At 33.3% G+C, this 18,873-nt stretch overlaps 2 protein-coding genes across 2 annotated transcripts in view; one reads left to right on the top strand and one right to left on the bottom strand.

The window, feature by feature from the left end:
- The window catches only part of LOC142336460 (uncharacterized), a 537,002-nt gene that overhangs the window by 384,670 nt on the left and 133,459 nt on the right, over positions 1–18,873 (top strand). The window lies entirely within an intron of this gene.
- LOC142336739 (synaptotagmin-7-like) overlaps positions 1–18,873 on the bottom strand; it is a gene marked incomplete at its 5' end in the record, with an annotated part of 92,713 nt that overhangs the window by 20,585 nt on the left and 53,255 nt on the right. The window contains 2 exons of the mRNA XM_075385648.1: positions 6,431–6,594; positions 16,524–16,642. Coding sequence (XP_075241763.1) covers positions 6,431–6,594; positions 16,524–16,642 — 283 coding nt within the window. The remainder of the gene's footprint in view (positions 1–6,430; positions 6,595–16,523; positions 16,643–18,873) is intronic.

An 18,873-nucleotide genomic window follows, 5' to 3' on the forward strand; every position in this document is an offset into this window, starting at 1 on the left:
TATACAGCTGATTTTTGAGTCCTTTTTCATCCCCAAATTCAAATCACCATCTTGATCTAATAATCAGATCTCTCCTGTAAATCTCTAAATTCTTTTGTAAAATATCATTTTGTTATTCTCTCATTTTTTGAGAAATTAATTCTTTTACTTAGTTAAAAACGCTTTTTATTCCGCTTGCGAAAGTCCATAACCCAACACATCTGTTCAAGAAATCGTGTGTTTTCGGAATTGCCTGATCCCTGTAACTTAGAGCACAATTTTTACGAGCGCCCACTAGAGTGGGTTCCATCACATGTTTTATCGGAGTAATGATATGTCCGCAGCTTCAGTATGAGAATTATATTTGTATCAATTTTCGACGAAGTGTAAGTCATTTTTTGAGTCTCAAAATGAAACCGCTTCAATTTTCTTAAACATGGCGACATTTCTAATCAGTTCATCTGTTTTTGTTGGAAGACTGCGTTTGGTTGTTTCACAGGCCAAAATTTCGCCGTATTTTAGGTCAAGTATATTGACGTTGCCAACAAACGCGCAAATCAGTTCAGTTTCATCGCAGTTCAGGACTTTATTTTAAAAAAAAAGAAGAATTTTCAATAGTTGGTCCTGAAACTGTTTTCACTCTTACGATGCTGTTATCATCTATACATCTTTACAACATATAATGCTGAGCATTTATTTTAATAGCTTGGCCTGATAAACTTGTTTTCATGCCATGTTATTAATGGATGACGTTTTGCACTTGGTCCCAACTAATAAAGTACAACTGAGCAGTTGGCTGATGAGCAGTGAGATGAAAAAGTCACACGGAAAACAGTTCTTGATCTGTGGTATTCACTCTAGCATAACAAAAATGAATGTATATCATAAACTGTTTCCTCAAAATCCTGTAGAATTCAAAATTTTCCAAATTTCAGACGTTAATACGTATGAAGAATAGTTGCACGTTCATGTCCTGACCATCGTGCGTTCAAAGTTGTCCTTGTCCAGACTTTCGTGCAAACGTTCATTTTTCATGACAGGTGATTTTGAACACACGAAGTCCCATTGGCCGCTCATTCGGTCTGGACATATCAACTTCCGCTCAAGGGCGTCAAACTGTGAAGGATATATAATAAGAAACGTAGCCGACTAACGTCGGGCGAATTGCTTAAGGTGCTTAGCATTAGGGGAATTGGAGAGGGGTTGGAAGGGGTTGAAGGCGGGGTGGCGGCATCTTCGGCGTGTGGGGCTTAGGGGGTCGAAAGTGCATGAAATGGATGGGCGTGGGTGGACGAGGAGGGATACGGCATGACGGGGGGAGACCGGAGTGAGGAGAGTCCTAATCGTCAGAAAACTGTTCTTCACACAATGATTTTATGTTTCCTGAGGATCCGCGGTGAATTGTGCTCATAGGGACTAGCAGAGTTCTAAGAGAGCTGTGTTGCATAAAAAAGACTGACATGGTCGAAATAAGTAATACAAACTTTGCCTGCTGGCAATATTAAAAAACTTTGTTTGCGAGCAAGTAATTAAAAAACTGCAATTTTATTGCCGAAGAGTGGCCAAGAGACCAGTTAAAAATTGATGAGTTGCGCCAAAAAACAGTTGGAAAATAGAGCTGTTGGTTAAAATCAGCTTCAAACATTGCTCTTATGCAGCATGCTTTTATTTGTAAATAATATTTGAAATTATCTCAAACAGTGCTTGCATTCCAGTAGTAACTGAGACCAATTTTTTTTATAGTGCATAGTCACTAAATGACTTGGGGGGGGGGGGGGGGGGTAGTGAGGAAACAGTAGTAGCAAGAAACATCGAGCAGACCGATTGACAACTGACATTTGCCTGACCAATAGATATAGACTGAGATATAAATCATATGCATAACAAAAGGTTAAAACGCTTGTTTGTCTCTGATCAAATAAGATAGGAGAGACTAAAGAGAGAAGAGATGAGAAAGTGGCAACGATGGCATTCTTACCTGCGTCTCCTGCAATTGTTACACATACACACATGATTGTACCAGTTGAGAATACAGAGAAGCTAAATTTAGTATAGATGGACAAAAAATGCGTGAACAATTATACGTGATATATAATTACACCTCCAAGAAGTTTTTGTGTAATTTTGAGACTTTCATTGACGTATTATCCTATAAATGGAATCCGTGAAAAATAAGTTTTTGTTCAAATTGTCAAAATATTTCACCTTAAAATCAATGCCGTTTATAGTAATATTTTTAAGCAAGACATTTATGAATTATTTCAGCAAGCACATAATATAATCAACTCTCTTGGTGGTGCAATAATAATTGGATCATAAGGCCTTTACTCCCCCGAAGAACGCAACGTTTGAATAATTGTGTTTAAGATCCTTATTTCTCCGGTACTGGTTAACATAATATCTCTATACTGAAATTAATAATACTAACCAGAAAATGTCCTGAATAGAGTTGCTAGCCGGAATATTTGTCCGACATTATCACCCGGACTTTTATCAAGGGAGATTGCGTAACAGCTCTTGAGTATTAACAGTCCGAAGATAATCTTTTATCCATCAATGAATATCATTTTATTGCAATTTTATTTGGTCTCATTTTGTTAGGATTATGATCCAACTTTTAATGATATGTGCGCTGATTTGGTATGACGCTGAGTAAATGTATGCAATATATTCTTCTAATCAGAACTATAATTTGTTCAACACGTGAGCTATGAATCAGTTCAAAATGCGGATGCTCTTGTATGTTCGGTGTCATGAAAAGATACCCAATGCCAAAATGCCCACAGTAACAAAATACCCAGGAGCAAACCAACCTTTTACCCTACTGTTAAAATTATTCGAAGAACTATTTAGCATTATATTGCCTCAGTGAGATAATTTAAAATGTAATAAGGTATATTTACGAAGAATGCAAGACTAGTTAATTTGGCCATACCTCAGTGGTCAGTGTCACTTGATATGAAACTATAGTTCAAACACTTGATATGAAACAAACAATCATGAGATTAAATTATCCGTTTAAGTATTATTAAAATTAATTGAAATACCAGCTGCTAATATGTGATCGAATGATTGAAGGAAAAGATAAACGGCAACAAAATGGGTTTTATGGCATTAAGTATAATGGCACTTTGGATATTTTGTCATTGGGTAAATTGTCATTTAACCGCTTACTGTATTAACATTCAATTATTTCAAGAAAAATTTTATTGTCATTCCAAGTGCTCGTGATATCAACTGAGCGACAATCAAAAGCATAGTAAAAGCCACTTGATTTTTTTTCTGAGATCACCTTATCTCGCGAGGATAACAACTGGGACATGCAAAAGCTGAGATCACTTTTGTTTAGATCAGATTGTGAAACAAAAACCATTCAGCTTGTTTGGATAAAAATTAAAAACAAAGCAGGACACGTCCTGACGTACAATTCAAAGAATTTTATTTGACTAAAAAAAAACTAGACCTAGAAGGAACTATGAGTGAACTGGGAAAACCATTTAAAAAAAACAGATCAAAAAAATTTTAAAAAAACAGAAAATCAATGTCAAAATGCAGCATGTGAACAAAAAATCACTAGCGAGAAATGGAAAAACCACCAGCGGTCAAAAAACGAAAGCCAAACCAAAAGAAGCATTACAACTCAATAATCGCATATTGGAGAACTAAATATGCCAACAACAATAATTGAACTACTGAATGAGTTACCAGGGGTCTAAATAAATTGTTTGAAAAAAAACGTAATAGCACAGTTATACACTCCTATATAAAATGTTTAAAATATGGAAAATTTAAATTTTCAAACACAGCTTGCATATGACAGTTATCAACCAAATAACATTTTTTTGAATTTTTCTAGCAAGTTTTGCATGCTACGAGATATGAAAAAGTTTTAAAAACAGAGAAAAAATCAATACAGTTCATGTCTTTCTCTCTTAATATCACTTAGGTTTTGATCTCTCAATTAGTCTGCGTGTTTGAACTTTAAAATGTTTTTTTAGTTCACAGGTGTCGCATAAAGTCTAAAGCATAAGAAATTGACGTTTAACTTACCAAATGGTATCAGCTGCGTAAATATGAGGCAATAAAAAAATCTCAGATGTTGTTTTCACTTTTTGAAACGTGATGAAAAAAGTACCCAACGAACTATGTGAACGATGAATAGCGAAGAAGACAATAACAAATTTCCATAGCTTCAAATTAAATTTTGCTGCAAAATCCATTGAAACGGGATGACTCAAAAATCAATCATTTTCCAATATTTGAGAGTTTCATATTGTTTATTTCATATTATTCTAAATTTCAACTAGAATGAGTATTTTTACACTGTGTCATTCCATTGAGGTGAGGAAACTTATTTTATGTTTTGAGGTGATTAGATTTTCTTTCTCTATCAAACAAAACAATTAGTGTGGAAGCAAATGAAAATCCAGGAAATTGTGAAAGAAAAAGTGTAGCTCCAAGATTTTTGATTAATGCACTCATGATCATTAAACTACTTGTTTTGTTTTCAAAGAATTCTCTTAAATTATTTATACAGTGACAATATCAAAAAAAAAACATTTCTGTCAGAAATTTAACTGCCCATTCTCATCTATTTATGGTCTTAAATTAGAAGTTCCACATGAAAGAAAACCCCTAGTTTTAACCATTGATGGTTATCACATGAGTAATCCAAGATAACGTTTTTGCTATTTCTTGTCTTTTGTGAGTTAATTTGAAGCGTCAATAAAATTCGAGGAAAACGGTAAAGGAGTTAAATTTTGTAATCAACAACAATCTAGACGTAAAAACTACGAATAACAATGGCCGGAGGTAGATTTGTCTGAGAAAAATCAAAACTACTCGATGGAGTTAGAAAATGTGCCGCTTTCAAAAACATAAAAATATCCCTGTGATGTGTTGCTACTTGTTTTAATGTTACAATGTTTTGTTCTCTTTCTTTTGCAATAGCATATGATTTGGCGTCTCTTGAACATAAAAGGACGAATCGTGAGTTGCAACCAGATAATATTTTGATAAAATAAAAAGTTCTGTGATTTTGACGGGTTTGTTCGATGAAGTCATCTCAGAGCGTTGACGTTATGTTGCTCGCAAAACAATCGGTGCTCCCGCAATTGAATAATTGTAAACATGAGTAATGACTTGAGCTACCGAAATGCATACCACAGGAAGATACCCAAATAACCAAAATCTTTGTGTAAATAACCGGAATGACTTGCAAAATGTATGGCAAGTTTGGATTCAACAAATGTTTGATTGGGAATGCGCAGCAATGATAAAATGAAAACGAAGCAAGGTCGCGAAATGACCAAATGTTGGTGAGAAGTGATGAAACTTATCGCAATCTTTTTACAACCAATTATCGAAATACTAATATGACACTGCAAGCTTTGCATACTAAAGCCCCCATCTGCACAAGAAATAATTGTTTCTTTAAGCGCCCAATTGTTATTAAATGAGTCTTTCTGATATCATTTCTTTTTTACTATGCCAAGACTGCTGCGAGACAAAAAATGTGTGATTTGTAAGAAAAAGTTTTGAGTTATTGTTAATACGCCTTGAATGATCGATTCTATTTGAGATATCGATCTTGCCGATATTTCGTCGAAATGCTTATTGGAAGAGTTCATATTGAATATCCCCCCACCCCCCACTATTTATTTCGGGTTTCTTTGGCGTTTTGATCGTTTTTTTTTGTATGCTGATGTGACCACAAAATGGCCAAATTATTTATTAGACTATGCGGGCCATCTTATGGGGCACCGCCGTTAATTTCAAAACACCGAATTTCCCTTAAGTGTACTTAAGCCTGCCTGTTACATTGACATAATAAATTTCGTCTGTCGGTTTTGGTTTCATTTTTCTCACTGCTTTCAATGTTCCCAGCTGTCACCTGGCGTACATAGTTGAGCTATTGATCATAATTTAATCGGTCATTAATTGATTGATCGCATAATTCGTAGACTTTATATATTCAATCGAGCTAGCTGAAGTAATTTTCATGCCATATATTAACAAACTCTAAAGCTGCTTCGTATTTTTCAGATTGTGTTGAAAATTTTTGCGAAAACTATTTAGATAGTATAGATCTATTTTATTTTCCACATAATTTGAGTGAGTAATCGAGGAGGAATTTGTAACTGAAACCACACGAAAACCAATTTCAATCGGAACTAAATTACGGATACATTACATTGTTTTGTTTCCTCAATTCTGTCAGTTCCAAAGATACGTTTATCAGATAATAAATTAGATAAAGTTTTGTTTGTGATTTGCATTTAAACAGTCGCAAATGTCGCTAGAGCTTTTTTCAAAGTCTGGCTATCCGTATCTTTTTTTTTATCTCAATAGATAGACATGACAGTTGTTGTCATTACAAATTTTCAAAATGCAGTTTACTAAATGAGACTAATTGTATAATAGAACTTGTGGACTACGTGGACTAACTGACCTTTGAGATTGGGTTTAGATCTCTCCATAGGTTGTGGTGCAGGTTGAGGTCAATGTCACAGAGGGGGATGTTGACCTCCCCGATTGGGTCATCGGATGACATCTTGTCGTAGTCCATCACTTTGATGTGCAGAGTCCGCTTCTGTATCTTGTCGTATGGATAACCTATAACACCGCAACAACTGATCCGACAATTAAAAATATATAAAAAACAGCTAATAATTTGATTTGAGCGTTTAAAATATAGCCAGATATTTTGCTTAGGGTGCTAGAACTCTTCGTGATAGATCTATGAGTGTTGCAAAACCTCTCAGGAATTGGTCTTCGAGCCATGAATTTATGGTTCCTCAGCTGTTGTAAATTTCATACCAGGAGACTATAGTAAGGCTCTCAGAGAATTTCTCATCAATACTCGTGGGCTTTAATTGTTTATTCTGTTTCTCAAGACAAAAAGTCATAAAGTTTGTTGCTCAGACAAAAAAATTAGAAGCACCATCTTGAGAGATATTTTACAGAGAACTTTTGCATAAATCAATTAAAGTTATGTCAATTAGGTCAGGTAATTTTTAAGCTGATTTGTTCAAGCATAATCAATTTTGCAAGGATTTAACAAAATATGCTGATGAAAATACAAAACTGTTGCATTTTACTCCTTTAATGGGCGCAAAATAAAAGAGAATGATGAACCAACAGTAAGAGAATGACCAATCTCAAGTGATCCGTTGGAATTAAATCTTTTGACTGGAGAAAAATTACATGAGCAATTTCGATTATTGAATCAGAGGTGTCAAAAAACTATCAAATTTTTATAAAGATACGAAAATTGATATGAAATTGTTTTTCTGTATTCAACAATATCACGAGTTAATCACTCATTTACTCAACACAGAGAGATCCCTATTGGGCCAACGACGCGTTATCAAGTGCTTCCGAGGCTAAGATAAAATTACAACTTATACTTAAAAATTTTTTAAAATTATATAAAAAAGTTTCAAAATTTCGAAAAAATTGTGCAAAAACCTACAAACAACGTTTTGGAAAATATAACAAGCAATAATTAAATAAACATTTCTGATATAATTTCATGATTTCCTAAAAAGATAACTATCCAAAAAATTATGGCAAAAACTTTGGCTTGTCTGTCTCTGAAGAAAATGGCATCTTGCCATATCGACAAGTATAAAAGTTGTAGACTTTGAAGAATCATCGCTGCACGAACTTCAAAAAAAATTTGCTCAGCAGTTTATTTTCTATCGCAATTTTTTGCAAATTTTGTTCAGCTGAGTTTACCTTTTCTAAAAACTTTCATTAATGCGACTGACGATTAAATTGATTTTTTCCCGCGAAATTGGTTTATCAATAGTTTTGCAGGCTCTTACAAAACTAAATGGGTAGCTGAATAGACTTGTTTTCTTCTCGGTAATGCCTAAAACTATCGACAAATAGTACCACAAAATTACTTTTTTAAAGAAAATAATTCTATTTAATTTGTCTATTTTGCAGTCAATTCGTTTCAACTTATCCATAGTTGTTGATCCGTAGACAAAAGCACCATATTGAAGATCTTGTTGAATCTATACTTTGAATTCTCTAATCAATTGATATATAGTTGATACTTTTCTTAGTCGATAAAAAATAGAGGCAAAAATGTTAGTTGTTCATTGAATTTCAATTCAGCATCAACTTGCACGTCAAGCTACCTGAAACTTTAAACAATTGAAATTTACTTCTCCTACTTTTTGTTCGATATTTGTCTGGACCTTGACGTCGAAAAAACCATGCTCTTAGTTTTGTTCTTATTAAAACTCAGTCAATAATGGGATAGCCAATCCAAGGTTGCTGTTTAAACTTCTTGATGAATATCATCAACATATGCTAGAAGTCAGTGTGTTTTTATCGCTAAGTCATGAGCATAGAAGAAGAATTATGATTTTTCAAAAAATTTTTGATCCCTGATGTACAGTATGAACATTGAAGACCCAAAATAGAGCATTTCTCAAATTAGGTTATCAACACAGGTCCGCTTATTATTGAGCATCTTTATTTTTTTAGCAAATCTTTATGATCAGTAGTATCAAGAAATCTTATCGAACGCACATCACCGTTCTTGTGTACTCTTTTATTTAGCAGATAGGATATAAGCTATACCTACCCTTCATTGGTAGAACTCACAAAATTCTGCTGTAGTCAGAAACAACTTTTACGCGTTGGAAAAAAGTTATGCAAAGGAACAAAAATGACAAAGTTCAATTGGTAGTCACTTTCTAATCTTTTTTAGAAGATGCTCTTTTGTGTGCCGGTGATCCGCACTTGTTGTTGTCGGTCGTCTTTGTTTTTTGATCTGGGTCTTTTTTCACTGTTCTCAAGTTGTCGAGTTCATCAACTTTGTTGACTTTCACAAATTTCTTTTAGTTGTCTCCTGTTTCTAATAACATCAAAACGTCTAAGTTTTGATTGATATTATCATATTGCTGAGATTTGCTAAATTTTGATTTTTTGCCTCAACTTTAGACCGTTGCTCATTAAAGTACCAGAAGCAGCCATTTTGGATTGCGCACTTTTCGTAATGGCTGCTGTTGGCAGTAAGTTGCTTCTGTATCTGCAAATTTGATTAGATTGCAGATTACGGTTGGTGCTCTTACCTTCGTTCCTGTGTTTGGTAAAACTTGGCAGGCTTAATGCAGTCAAGATTAGTGTTAAATTTCAAACATTTTTTGAAAAACATCAAGTTTTCGATTGTCGTCACCACCAATATCCGCGTCGAAAGTGGGATTAACAACGAGGACATTATATTTCCCCGAATATCTCTCTTGAGCCCTTAAACTAAGTTTTGCTGCTTATCTTTTAAAATTTTAATTTCTACATCTTGCACTTACTTCTTTTTCATCAATATTTGCACTCACGACCCCGGAGGAGGATATTGATTGTTCCATTTTTTTTTCGTCCAGGAAGCAAAATCGTAGGTAAATTTATTTTAAAAAGGAAGTAGAATAGTGTTAAATTCACTCCACATGAATTGATGCCAAACGGTAAGTCAGTGCAAGATCAAATAATTTACAAAAAAATGTGAAGGCAGGAGATATAAAAAAACTACAAAGTCAATTGACGATATTGGGTAGTTTTCCGAAAAATAAGATAAAGTAGCTCAAAGCGGTTAAAATAGTTGTACATATCTCACTGAAAAATCTAATTAGGTTCAATGAGAATTAACTGTTACTGTTGTTTTAAGACGAATAGCTAAATTGAAGCAGTAATTATGACTTCCTTCAACATTCTAAATTGATCAAATTCCATATGGTTTTTAGGCATTGAATCTCTTGTTGTTTACTTTCTCGCATTTATTGTGCCATGATGACATAAATAGTTTTAGACAAAAATGTGCAGGGTTGATTTGCTCTGATAATCTTCAACCGGTAAGCAAGAGTTTCATTATCGTAAAATTTTAAAAAAGACAAGAAAAAATTTAAAGTGAGCAACTTCTTTCAAACAGTTTAAGGTAGAAATTGATAGACATCTGCCTTGTAATTGAGAACACAAAAAATTTTTTTCATATGGCCAGGACTGGTCTCATCAATATATGCAGAATGTCATCTTTTGTATAATAAGACAAACAAGGAGGCTCGGTAATGTGCGTTTACACATTAAGTTCCGACCCCGCTCATCTACATTTGTCACTTAATTGTCTACCAAATGAGGAAGAGATTAAAAAAAATTAACACATCAACATATCGTTTAACAAACTACTAAAAGAAAAAAAACAATCTACTCTAGAGGGCCTATGAGACCTGTGGCTACCATAATATGACTACCAGAAAAGACGGCAAAAAAATAATAATTTTACAAAAATTAATTACGACCAAAACTCCTTGTCCATTTTTTGAAAACCACTAATAATCAAATCAAAATGACATCAGATAAACGTTAAGTAACGTGACAATTTCCAAAAAAAAAAACAAAATTAACAGCAAAATGGGCAATAATGCACAAAAATCAGAAAATTTTGTCTGAAAACTTGTAGTACCAAAAGCAAGAAAACCTTCTGTTAAAACAATCGGCCACAAAATTAGTTTTGATTCTATAAGGAGGAAAAGTTGACCTGTAGTTACTGAGAATAAGCAAAATAATGACTAAAATAATATAAAAAATGACAAGTTCAAAAAATCACAGAAATTTCCTTAAAACAAATACATTCAATAACATAAGAGACATTAGGTAACAACCGAATGAATAGACAAGGTTCACTTGCATCATTTCTGGAAGAAATATAGATCTTTGAGTGGTTAAACTTTAAAATCAGACTGCCAAAAGAATAACAATTGAAGGCAAAGACAAGATTTCAGTTAATATTTACTAAAACTCTTCCTCCAAGCCGTTAAGAACCCTTTGGTTCTCTGAAAACCAACCGTACATTCTACCTCACATTTACGTAAATTGGAGCAGCTGTCATTAACGGAGCCGTGAATAAAAAATATTGTCAGTAATAGTAATTAAATGATTAAAGGCAAAATTTTTTGAAAAAAGGCAGCATCACAATAAAAACCAAAAAGTCTCTGTCTCTAAGAGTCCATGACTTTATCGAACCTCTCCCTGACTGTGTCGCGCGCCCAGCAAACCGACCAAGTGTTCCAATTATTTGAGAATTAGACCAATTGTTGAGTGGAATTCTTCAAAAATTGAAAAAAGAGATGCATTTTGTATGATTATCGAAGTAAATCTGCAAAAATTGGCAAAGTTTTAATTCCAGAAGACTTTCATACGGCACCTAATTGCAACTAGCGCTCTCTGTGAGATTAGAGAGTCTGTGTTAAGTTTTCTAGATCACTAAGTCTGGCACACTTTATCAAAGTGGACCAAAAAAGCATATTTTGTGCCATTTTTGATTAAAAAAGTTCGAATTTTGAAAATTTTATCAAAAATTCTAGCCAAAAAAACCTCAATCAAACAATTCAGCAACGCTATTCTGTCGCTAACGGTAACAACAACACTCTGCCGTTAAAAATTTTAACTTATTTTGAATTATATTAGCAAAATTGTCCCAAATCTTAGCAAAATTTACTGAAAATGTGAACAAAAACAGTCGAATGTTCACAAAATTTTAAACCTCGATAACTCCCTGTAAAACACGAAAATCGAAAAAATCTTTTTAATTCCGTATTCTACGCTGGACGGGCATTTTTATGATACCACTCACAATTCTCTACGATGAATATATCGGTCGGCCAAAATTGACTGAACAAAAAAAAACCAGTTGAATACATAGTTCCTCCCTCCCCACTAAAGTGGGGGCCGGAACAATGACATAGAAAAAGAAATAGTAAAACCAGCAAAATTTGCTACGTGTTTTAGTTGAAATATTTCATTTTGTCAATGTGTGGCGGTTGGCTTTCACTGTAACTTTTCACAGGATTAAAGCTAAATTGAACCCAACTTTGGTTTTTGTCATCTCTTGAAGTTTTTGTTGATTGTGAAAGTCGCCTCGGTTGAAAAGCTGATTTTTTTTTATTTATTTCATTTCGAGAAAGTACAGAAAAATATTAAACAGAAATTGAAGTTTAGAGGCAATTTAGGAAAGATTCTAAAATTTTTGTTGAAAAATAACCATTTGAAGATCTAATGATATTTTTGCAGCTTGGGTTTTCGTATGTCAAGAATAACCTAAAGTACACTTTTTAAATCAAGGGCTGTATGGAGCTTTCTCTGCCATGTAAAGACTCACACAAGCTTCTTATTAAAACCCGATAAATGGAAAATATTATCTAATCAATCCCCGTGAAATTATATTTTGTATCGAAAGATTAAAAGATGAACACACTTGCAGAAAACCTGAGCTCAATTTCTTTCAACCTCAAATGTTCTTTTTCTGTATTTTATGCGATGAGCTTAACTTTAACGTTCTGACAGATAACCGGTTTGTTTTTAAGCATACATTTCTGGCCATTTCGTTTGTGAATCGCAATTGCGCGTCTTTTGATCCTAACTATAACATGTACCGATACCGCTTTTGATGTTTAGTTGTTTTCATTCAACATGTACACTTTTAAAGCTATATCGATTTTTGATCTTGATATTTTCTATGTAACAATTCAAAATTTTAAATAAAAAACTGACAAAGGCCTGCACATGTATACAAACGGTATGATAAAAAAAATTTAAAAAAAATCCTGATTCAATTACCAATTAATGGAAACTGTCTTTTAAACTTTCTGACATGACCTGTCAACTCTAAGCTGTCATTCATCTCCGCAGTCTGATTTATGGCTGAAAACTAACCTAATCGATTTAAGAAATGCTTTTCTCGGGTAACGAATCTACTGGAAAAACTTGATGATACTTGATCGCGTTCCACGGCTCAAATTCTTCACATTTTTGGTAAACCCAATTTACCCCTTCTAACGCGTTTTAATATCCTGCTTGAAGGCACAATTACATGGACTCGATCACATGGAAAGAAGGGGAGCAATTGCAGACAAATTTCCCTGTAGCAAACAAAACAAAAGGTCCTTAAACAAACAACTTCTTCCTGTCAAAATAAGACTGGAGAAATGTTAAAAAGGAAATCTAGCTCATATATCTTTTGGGATTTAAATACGACTACTGCTCCAGCTTAAGTCTAGTCTTTGGAAATCTAATTTCAAAACTGAAAATGTCAACAAGGAGAAGAAATTGCGTCTCAATTGTTCTGATACTTTCTAGTCATTCAAAATTAAACTTTTTAAAAAAGAAATCTACCTGCTTATTTCCTTATTAAATGTGAACAATTTGAATAGTGAAGTTCATTTTTGATACTATAATGAAACCTATTAGACTCCTGAGCCACTATTTGTTGTTATTTAACGTGAAAAATGTCACGCCAATTAATGAGATTAAGACTAGACTTTTGTTAGTAACTTAAGCACACAATATGTTATTGCTCTTTTCTGTTCTCAGGCAACAATAAATTAGATTTAAAATGGTGGTTTTTCCCGTATTATCTTTCAGTACTGTTACTGCGAGTCACTTGAGTTGGCCCATACCAGGACAAATTGATGACAAAATCAAATGTGTTCCAGTTGAGAACTGATAACCTTTTTGAAAACAATTTATTTGTATTATCAAAACTTGCTACAATTCTTTGGTCCGTTAAATTTTAAATGCTGAATCAAATTTTTAAACATTTGGGGAAAAATTTAAGAGAAAAAATTGACGCTGATATTTGATCTATATGGAAGAGGGGGAAAGCTGATAGGTTCCTAAGCATCCAAGAGAATCACGGGAAACCAATCGGAAATGTTGGGAGGAAAATGATACCAAAATTAATCCCACATTAACGGATCTTAAAATCATATAGTTCGCGCAACTAGTCGCATCAAATTACACTCTAGAAAGTATTTTTGATTTCATATGATATACAATAGTTTTTATGGAGTTTCTCCTGTAAAATTTTTCATACTTTTGGTGTTTTTCACGTGAGATTTTGGTAATTGAACATCTGAGAAAGATCATGTGAATTGTCATGTGCTCTTACATGACTCACTTTGGAGTTTAGTTAAAAATCACAAAATACTAGATTTTTAATGACAAAATGGATCACATAATTCATAGGTTGCTTAACCAATTTACTTCAAAAACATGCGATAACATCCGTGCATTCGGTATATGCTAATCCAAAAAACCATATGAAAAGCGAAAAATTAGCAAAACTAGTTAAAGTGAAAAAGATTTGTTTGACGCACAAGTAAAAACAAAACCGCAATAATAGCCTACTGAGTTAAAAAAAAGAGCTAAAATAGAGACACCGAGAACAACGAGTATTTGGAAATCAACGTAAGTTTCAAATTTACACAATTGTAGCCACAAAGGTCACTTTTCGCGGGACTTAAATAAAATTTTCTGCTCATTAGATAGATAACGGTAGGACATACAAAACAAAAAAATGAAACATATAAGATTCAGGATGCAGAATAGTTCTTGAATGAATAATTTCATTGACGAACAACATATAAAAATTGTTGGTTTCACAATTAATCTAAACTAATTAAATAAAACTTAAAAAGTAGCTACCGCAAACTAATCAACAAAACGTTGATAAACTAAACAGAAGGATCAAATGGTGAGAAATTTGAACCAGTTACAGTAAAAAACAGTAAGTTAGAAATTGACTAAAATGAAAATTATTTTAAATGGATACCAAAGTGACCAAAGTTATCCAACAAAAAAAAACAAGAAACAATTTCGTTGAAACGGAAGTCATTTAGATTCGGAAAAAAAATATTTTTTTTTTAAAACAAGAACCATTGAAATTTAAAATTCTGAGAGCAACTAGATATAAAAGAAGATTTAAAAAAACCGTTCCCAAAATCTCTTACATTGTTTCTTCAAACCTGACAACAAATAGCAAAAATGCTCATTTCCAATTGTTCAAATAAATTGAGCAGGTAAGCAGCCAATGACACACCGAAGAAAATTAGCTCGAAAAAATCATATTTGGGGAAAAAAGAGAAAGGCAAACAAAAAACCAATTTATAAAAAATTAACATAACCGACGAATGGAGAATGAATATAAATTGAAGGGGATCTAAGTCAGCACAGTGAGGGGGCATGGGGGGTTGATGTAGCAGGTGGTGGGGCATTAGAGGGAGGGCGGTTTTTGGTTGCACGGGTCTCTTACGCCTTGAACCAGGGTGGGGGTGAAATAAGAGGGGGGCTGATGTGGGGGTGGGAGGGGGTTGTGAGGGGAGGGTCATTCACTAGGAACAACCCTTCACACCATAATTATAATTCTCCAAAACAGTTTCTGTGAGTCGCATACTTGGAGACTAGTGAGCTGAAAGGATCTAAGAGAACTTAATGCCCACTGGGCGCTACCTGTTTATCCCATTTTTGAGGACAAAAAATCATATTTGCAAGACAAAAAATTGGTCAAGCGAGAAATCGCATTAAATCAGACCGACAGGACTAATATAGTTGCTACAAACTTCGTGTGAGAACTATTAAACGCTTTATGCTCTCTCCTTTCATTTTTCATCCTCGGGGTTATTTAAACGCTTGTTTTCATTTGAGTTATATGAGTTTACGGAAATCCGAAAGAGAAAATCAGTATAATTCCTTGTGAAACTCTGAAAAAAACGAAGAAATCTGCAATAATGCTACATTTTGCAGACGGTTTCCAGCTGTAGGAAACATTCAGCCACAAATCTTTCCTTTTTGATGAGCTTTAAAACGTAATTTTCATGAAGCGTGAGCTTGTGATATCTTAATCCTTTTAACAAAAGTAAGCAACCGCTTTCGTGACTGCAGAGAAAAAAATAACAGAATAATTCAGAAAAATTGCTCTCACACTAAAGCCGAGCCTGCGCGGTTACAAATGGGAAAAGGTGGGGAAAAACTTGGAATGAAAAAATTAGATCAAACAAAACAAAAAATTCAGGGGCGTAAAAGTAACTCGAAAATTCAACAAGGTCAGGCAAAAATTTTGTTTAAAAAAATACCAACATGTTTACAATACATCGTTTGAGAGCAATTAAAAACAATTGTTCAGTTTAATAGGTTTTTTTAAATGTTCTCAGCCTTTTTTCAAACGGCAAAGGTGAAAAAAATTGAATCTCCAGAAGTCTTGCAAGATTGTGATTCCAAATTTTGTCATCACAGCATAACAAATCTTATACAGGTTTATTTTCCAGAAGCAGTTAAGTGTTTCCGGACCAAAGATTGACATACGAGAGGACGTTGTGCATTCAAAAATTTATACAAAAAAATCTGAACATGAAAGGACGAAGGTCTTGACATAAGCGCTTTGCTTCTGGGACAGTCTGTACATAGCAATTTTTAATGGCACCTCATCTGGGTAGAATTTTATATTTCGTATTAATTTTTGATTTCGTCAGCTAACCATGTTTATATCAGTTGCAACATCGGCTGAACTATCTCTGCCTGATCGGGAAATTGGTGGACACGAGATCAGACTATTTTACATGAACTCTTTTAGAGTAAAAATGAACTTTTTAGAGATGAACTTTCAACTATCTTTCGATGCACACGACTGCTATGCTATCACTTCAATTGAGAAAAGAACAAAATCACGAAAGCAAGAGAGCTGTTATCACTCAGTGACTAACCTTGGAACTTGAGGGTCTCACTCCAGGTGGGGTTGAGGTTCTTCATGATAGTTTTGGTCTTCAGTTTCTTCTTGGTATCTGGGAGCAGGTACAGTTTCACATACGGATCACTTGTTCCACTAAAACAGCAATCTCCATCTTTAAAAATATCAGAGATGTTAAGTACTCCTGTCGTTTCTAATTAATTATGTTGACAATCGTTCGAGTTCATCTTGCATGTTCTTGTAAATTTAAACTTGCCTTCTTACAAACAGATAATTATATTAAAATGGTTCTGCAAGACCCTCCTTATGGTAATTTAGCAATTATTAATTGTCACAAAAATACATTTGGTTCACTCTCCTCAATAACGCCATGAAACTAACACAACATTGCAAGATTATTGTTCTTCGTGCTAACTTACTGCCCTAACTTTGAAAGTATGTTTAGTGCAATATTTTGCTAGAATAGAAAAAAAACATAGCAGGGCAACTTTTGAATTACAATGCAAAGAATTGAACAAATTATCAGTCTCAATAGAGGAACAGCTCTTGATAGTAAACAAATCATCTATCACACATATACAAAAATAAACAAAACATTGCGGAAATCTGTAGAAAGGGTTGTCAATGTTTAGCTCCAAAAACGACATCCTCATAATACCTAAAAGAACTGCACAGTATATGTTGAACCTTGAAGACAGCTACAAAAATATCTTGAAATGAGTTAAGAGAAAAACCAAAAAATCAACAAATGGTTTAAAAAAAACTGAGTCGTTGACACAAGTATATATGTATAAAAACTATTCATTAGGTCAAATATGACATTTCAGAGATGCAGAGAGATTTGCCACTAAAAAGACTAAGCAAGAACAACACAAACTGCTAGTAAACGGTTCAAAAAAACATTATTAATAATTTTAAACAGGTGGCCTCAAAGTCGTTAAAACCGCTGTAAAAAACAAATTTAGGTAAAATTTGCCACGTTAAAGAGCCAGTGAAACAAGAGACAAGCCATCAAAGATACTACCTCACATGGCAAAAAAGAACTACAAAAATAAAGACAATTGAAAAATATAAAATCTTTACTGAAACAGGTAGAAGCAGTTTGAAACAAGTTCAAAACCTCAATCACGCTACAATTCATCAAAGCTAATTGGCTTTCGCATTTTTTACATCTCCAACGTGAAGAAAATCTACTGAAAACTGACTTCTCTTCGACAAAAAAATTAAAACATAGCGGGAAGAAATCCGGAAACGACTCTATTAAAAAAATGGACCACCTTAACTGACATAATGATTATCCTACTAATCGCTTCTAATAACGCTAATCCCTTTGAAAGAATAACAATATAATGAACAAAAAAGAGGACGATGCATCTGACAAGATTTCTCTATAAGTTGAAACTCCAAAACAATTATTGGCAAAAGACCATGTGACACCTTTAGTTTTCATTGAATGGATAATCACAAATTGAAATGAAATTTCAACAAAAAACTCAGAGGAGAAAACGGAGTTATGCAAGGGAAAGGAAACGAAAAACAAAATCAAAAAATTATAATTTCTGAAAAATTTCAAAAACAATTTAGCAAAAAACGGATAAAGAGCCGAAATGATACTTCAAAACAATATTTTAATTTAATTTTTTTAGTTTAATATTAATTTAATATTAGCTATTATTAATTACTATTAATATTAAAAATAATAATTATAAATATTATTAATTTAATATTAGTTTATTAATTTAATTTATTAAATTTCAATGCTACTTCTTGTCGACCGGACAATAATCGAACAGCTGATGATTTTTACAATAAAAAAGAAAAACGAAAAAAAGAAAAAAGTGAGAAACTTGTTTCACATTTCAAGTGATTTCAAGCAATATCTCAAGAAAAGTTCTGAAGAAAAGACTGAACAATAGGCGAAAAACTAGCATTTGTGAATAGTAGCAAAAAGCAGAAAATTAAAAAAAATAGCAAAAATAAGAAAACAAAACAAAAAATTGGCCAAAATCTGCATAAAATTTACTCAATTATCTATCCCAAATCAACTCAAAGCTCTAATCAAAACAAGTCAAGAAAAGGTTTTGAATTTTTTGATATTACCAGAGCACATAGTGCCGAGTATATTTTTGGAGTAAACAGAGTTTTTAAATTCTTGCAAAACAACCGGCAACCCATAATACCGGCTCAGACACTTATCTATGATTAGAAAAAAAATGAAAAATTGAAAAAAAATAAAAAAAAATCATAACTCAGTTTTTGTTCATTTTTTCTCAATAAAATTACGTTTGATACCAACGACACTGTAATCAATCAATTAGTATATAAAAACTCCGTGAGTAATAGTCGTCTAGTCAAATCCCAAAAAA

This window comes from Convolutriloba macropyga, chromosome 3, assembly GCF_964194025.1.
Source record: "Convolutriloba macropyga chromosome 3, txConMacr16.3, whole genome shotgun sequence".
NCBI classification, from domain to species: domain Eukaryota; kingdom Metazoa; phylum Xenacoelomorpha; order Acoela; family Convolutidae; genus Convolutriloba; species Convolutriloba macropyga.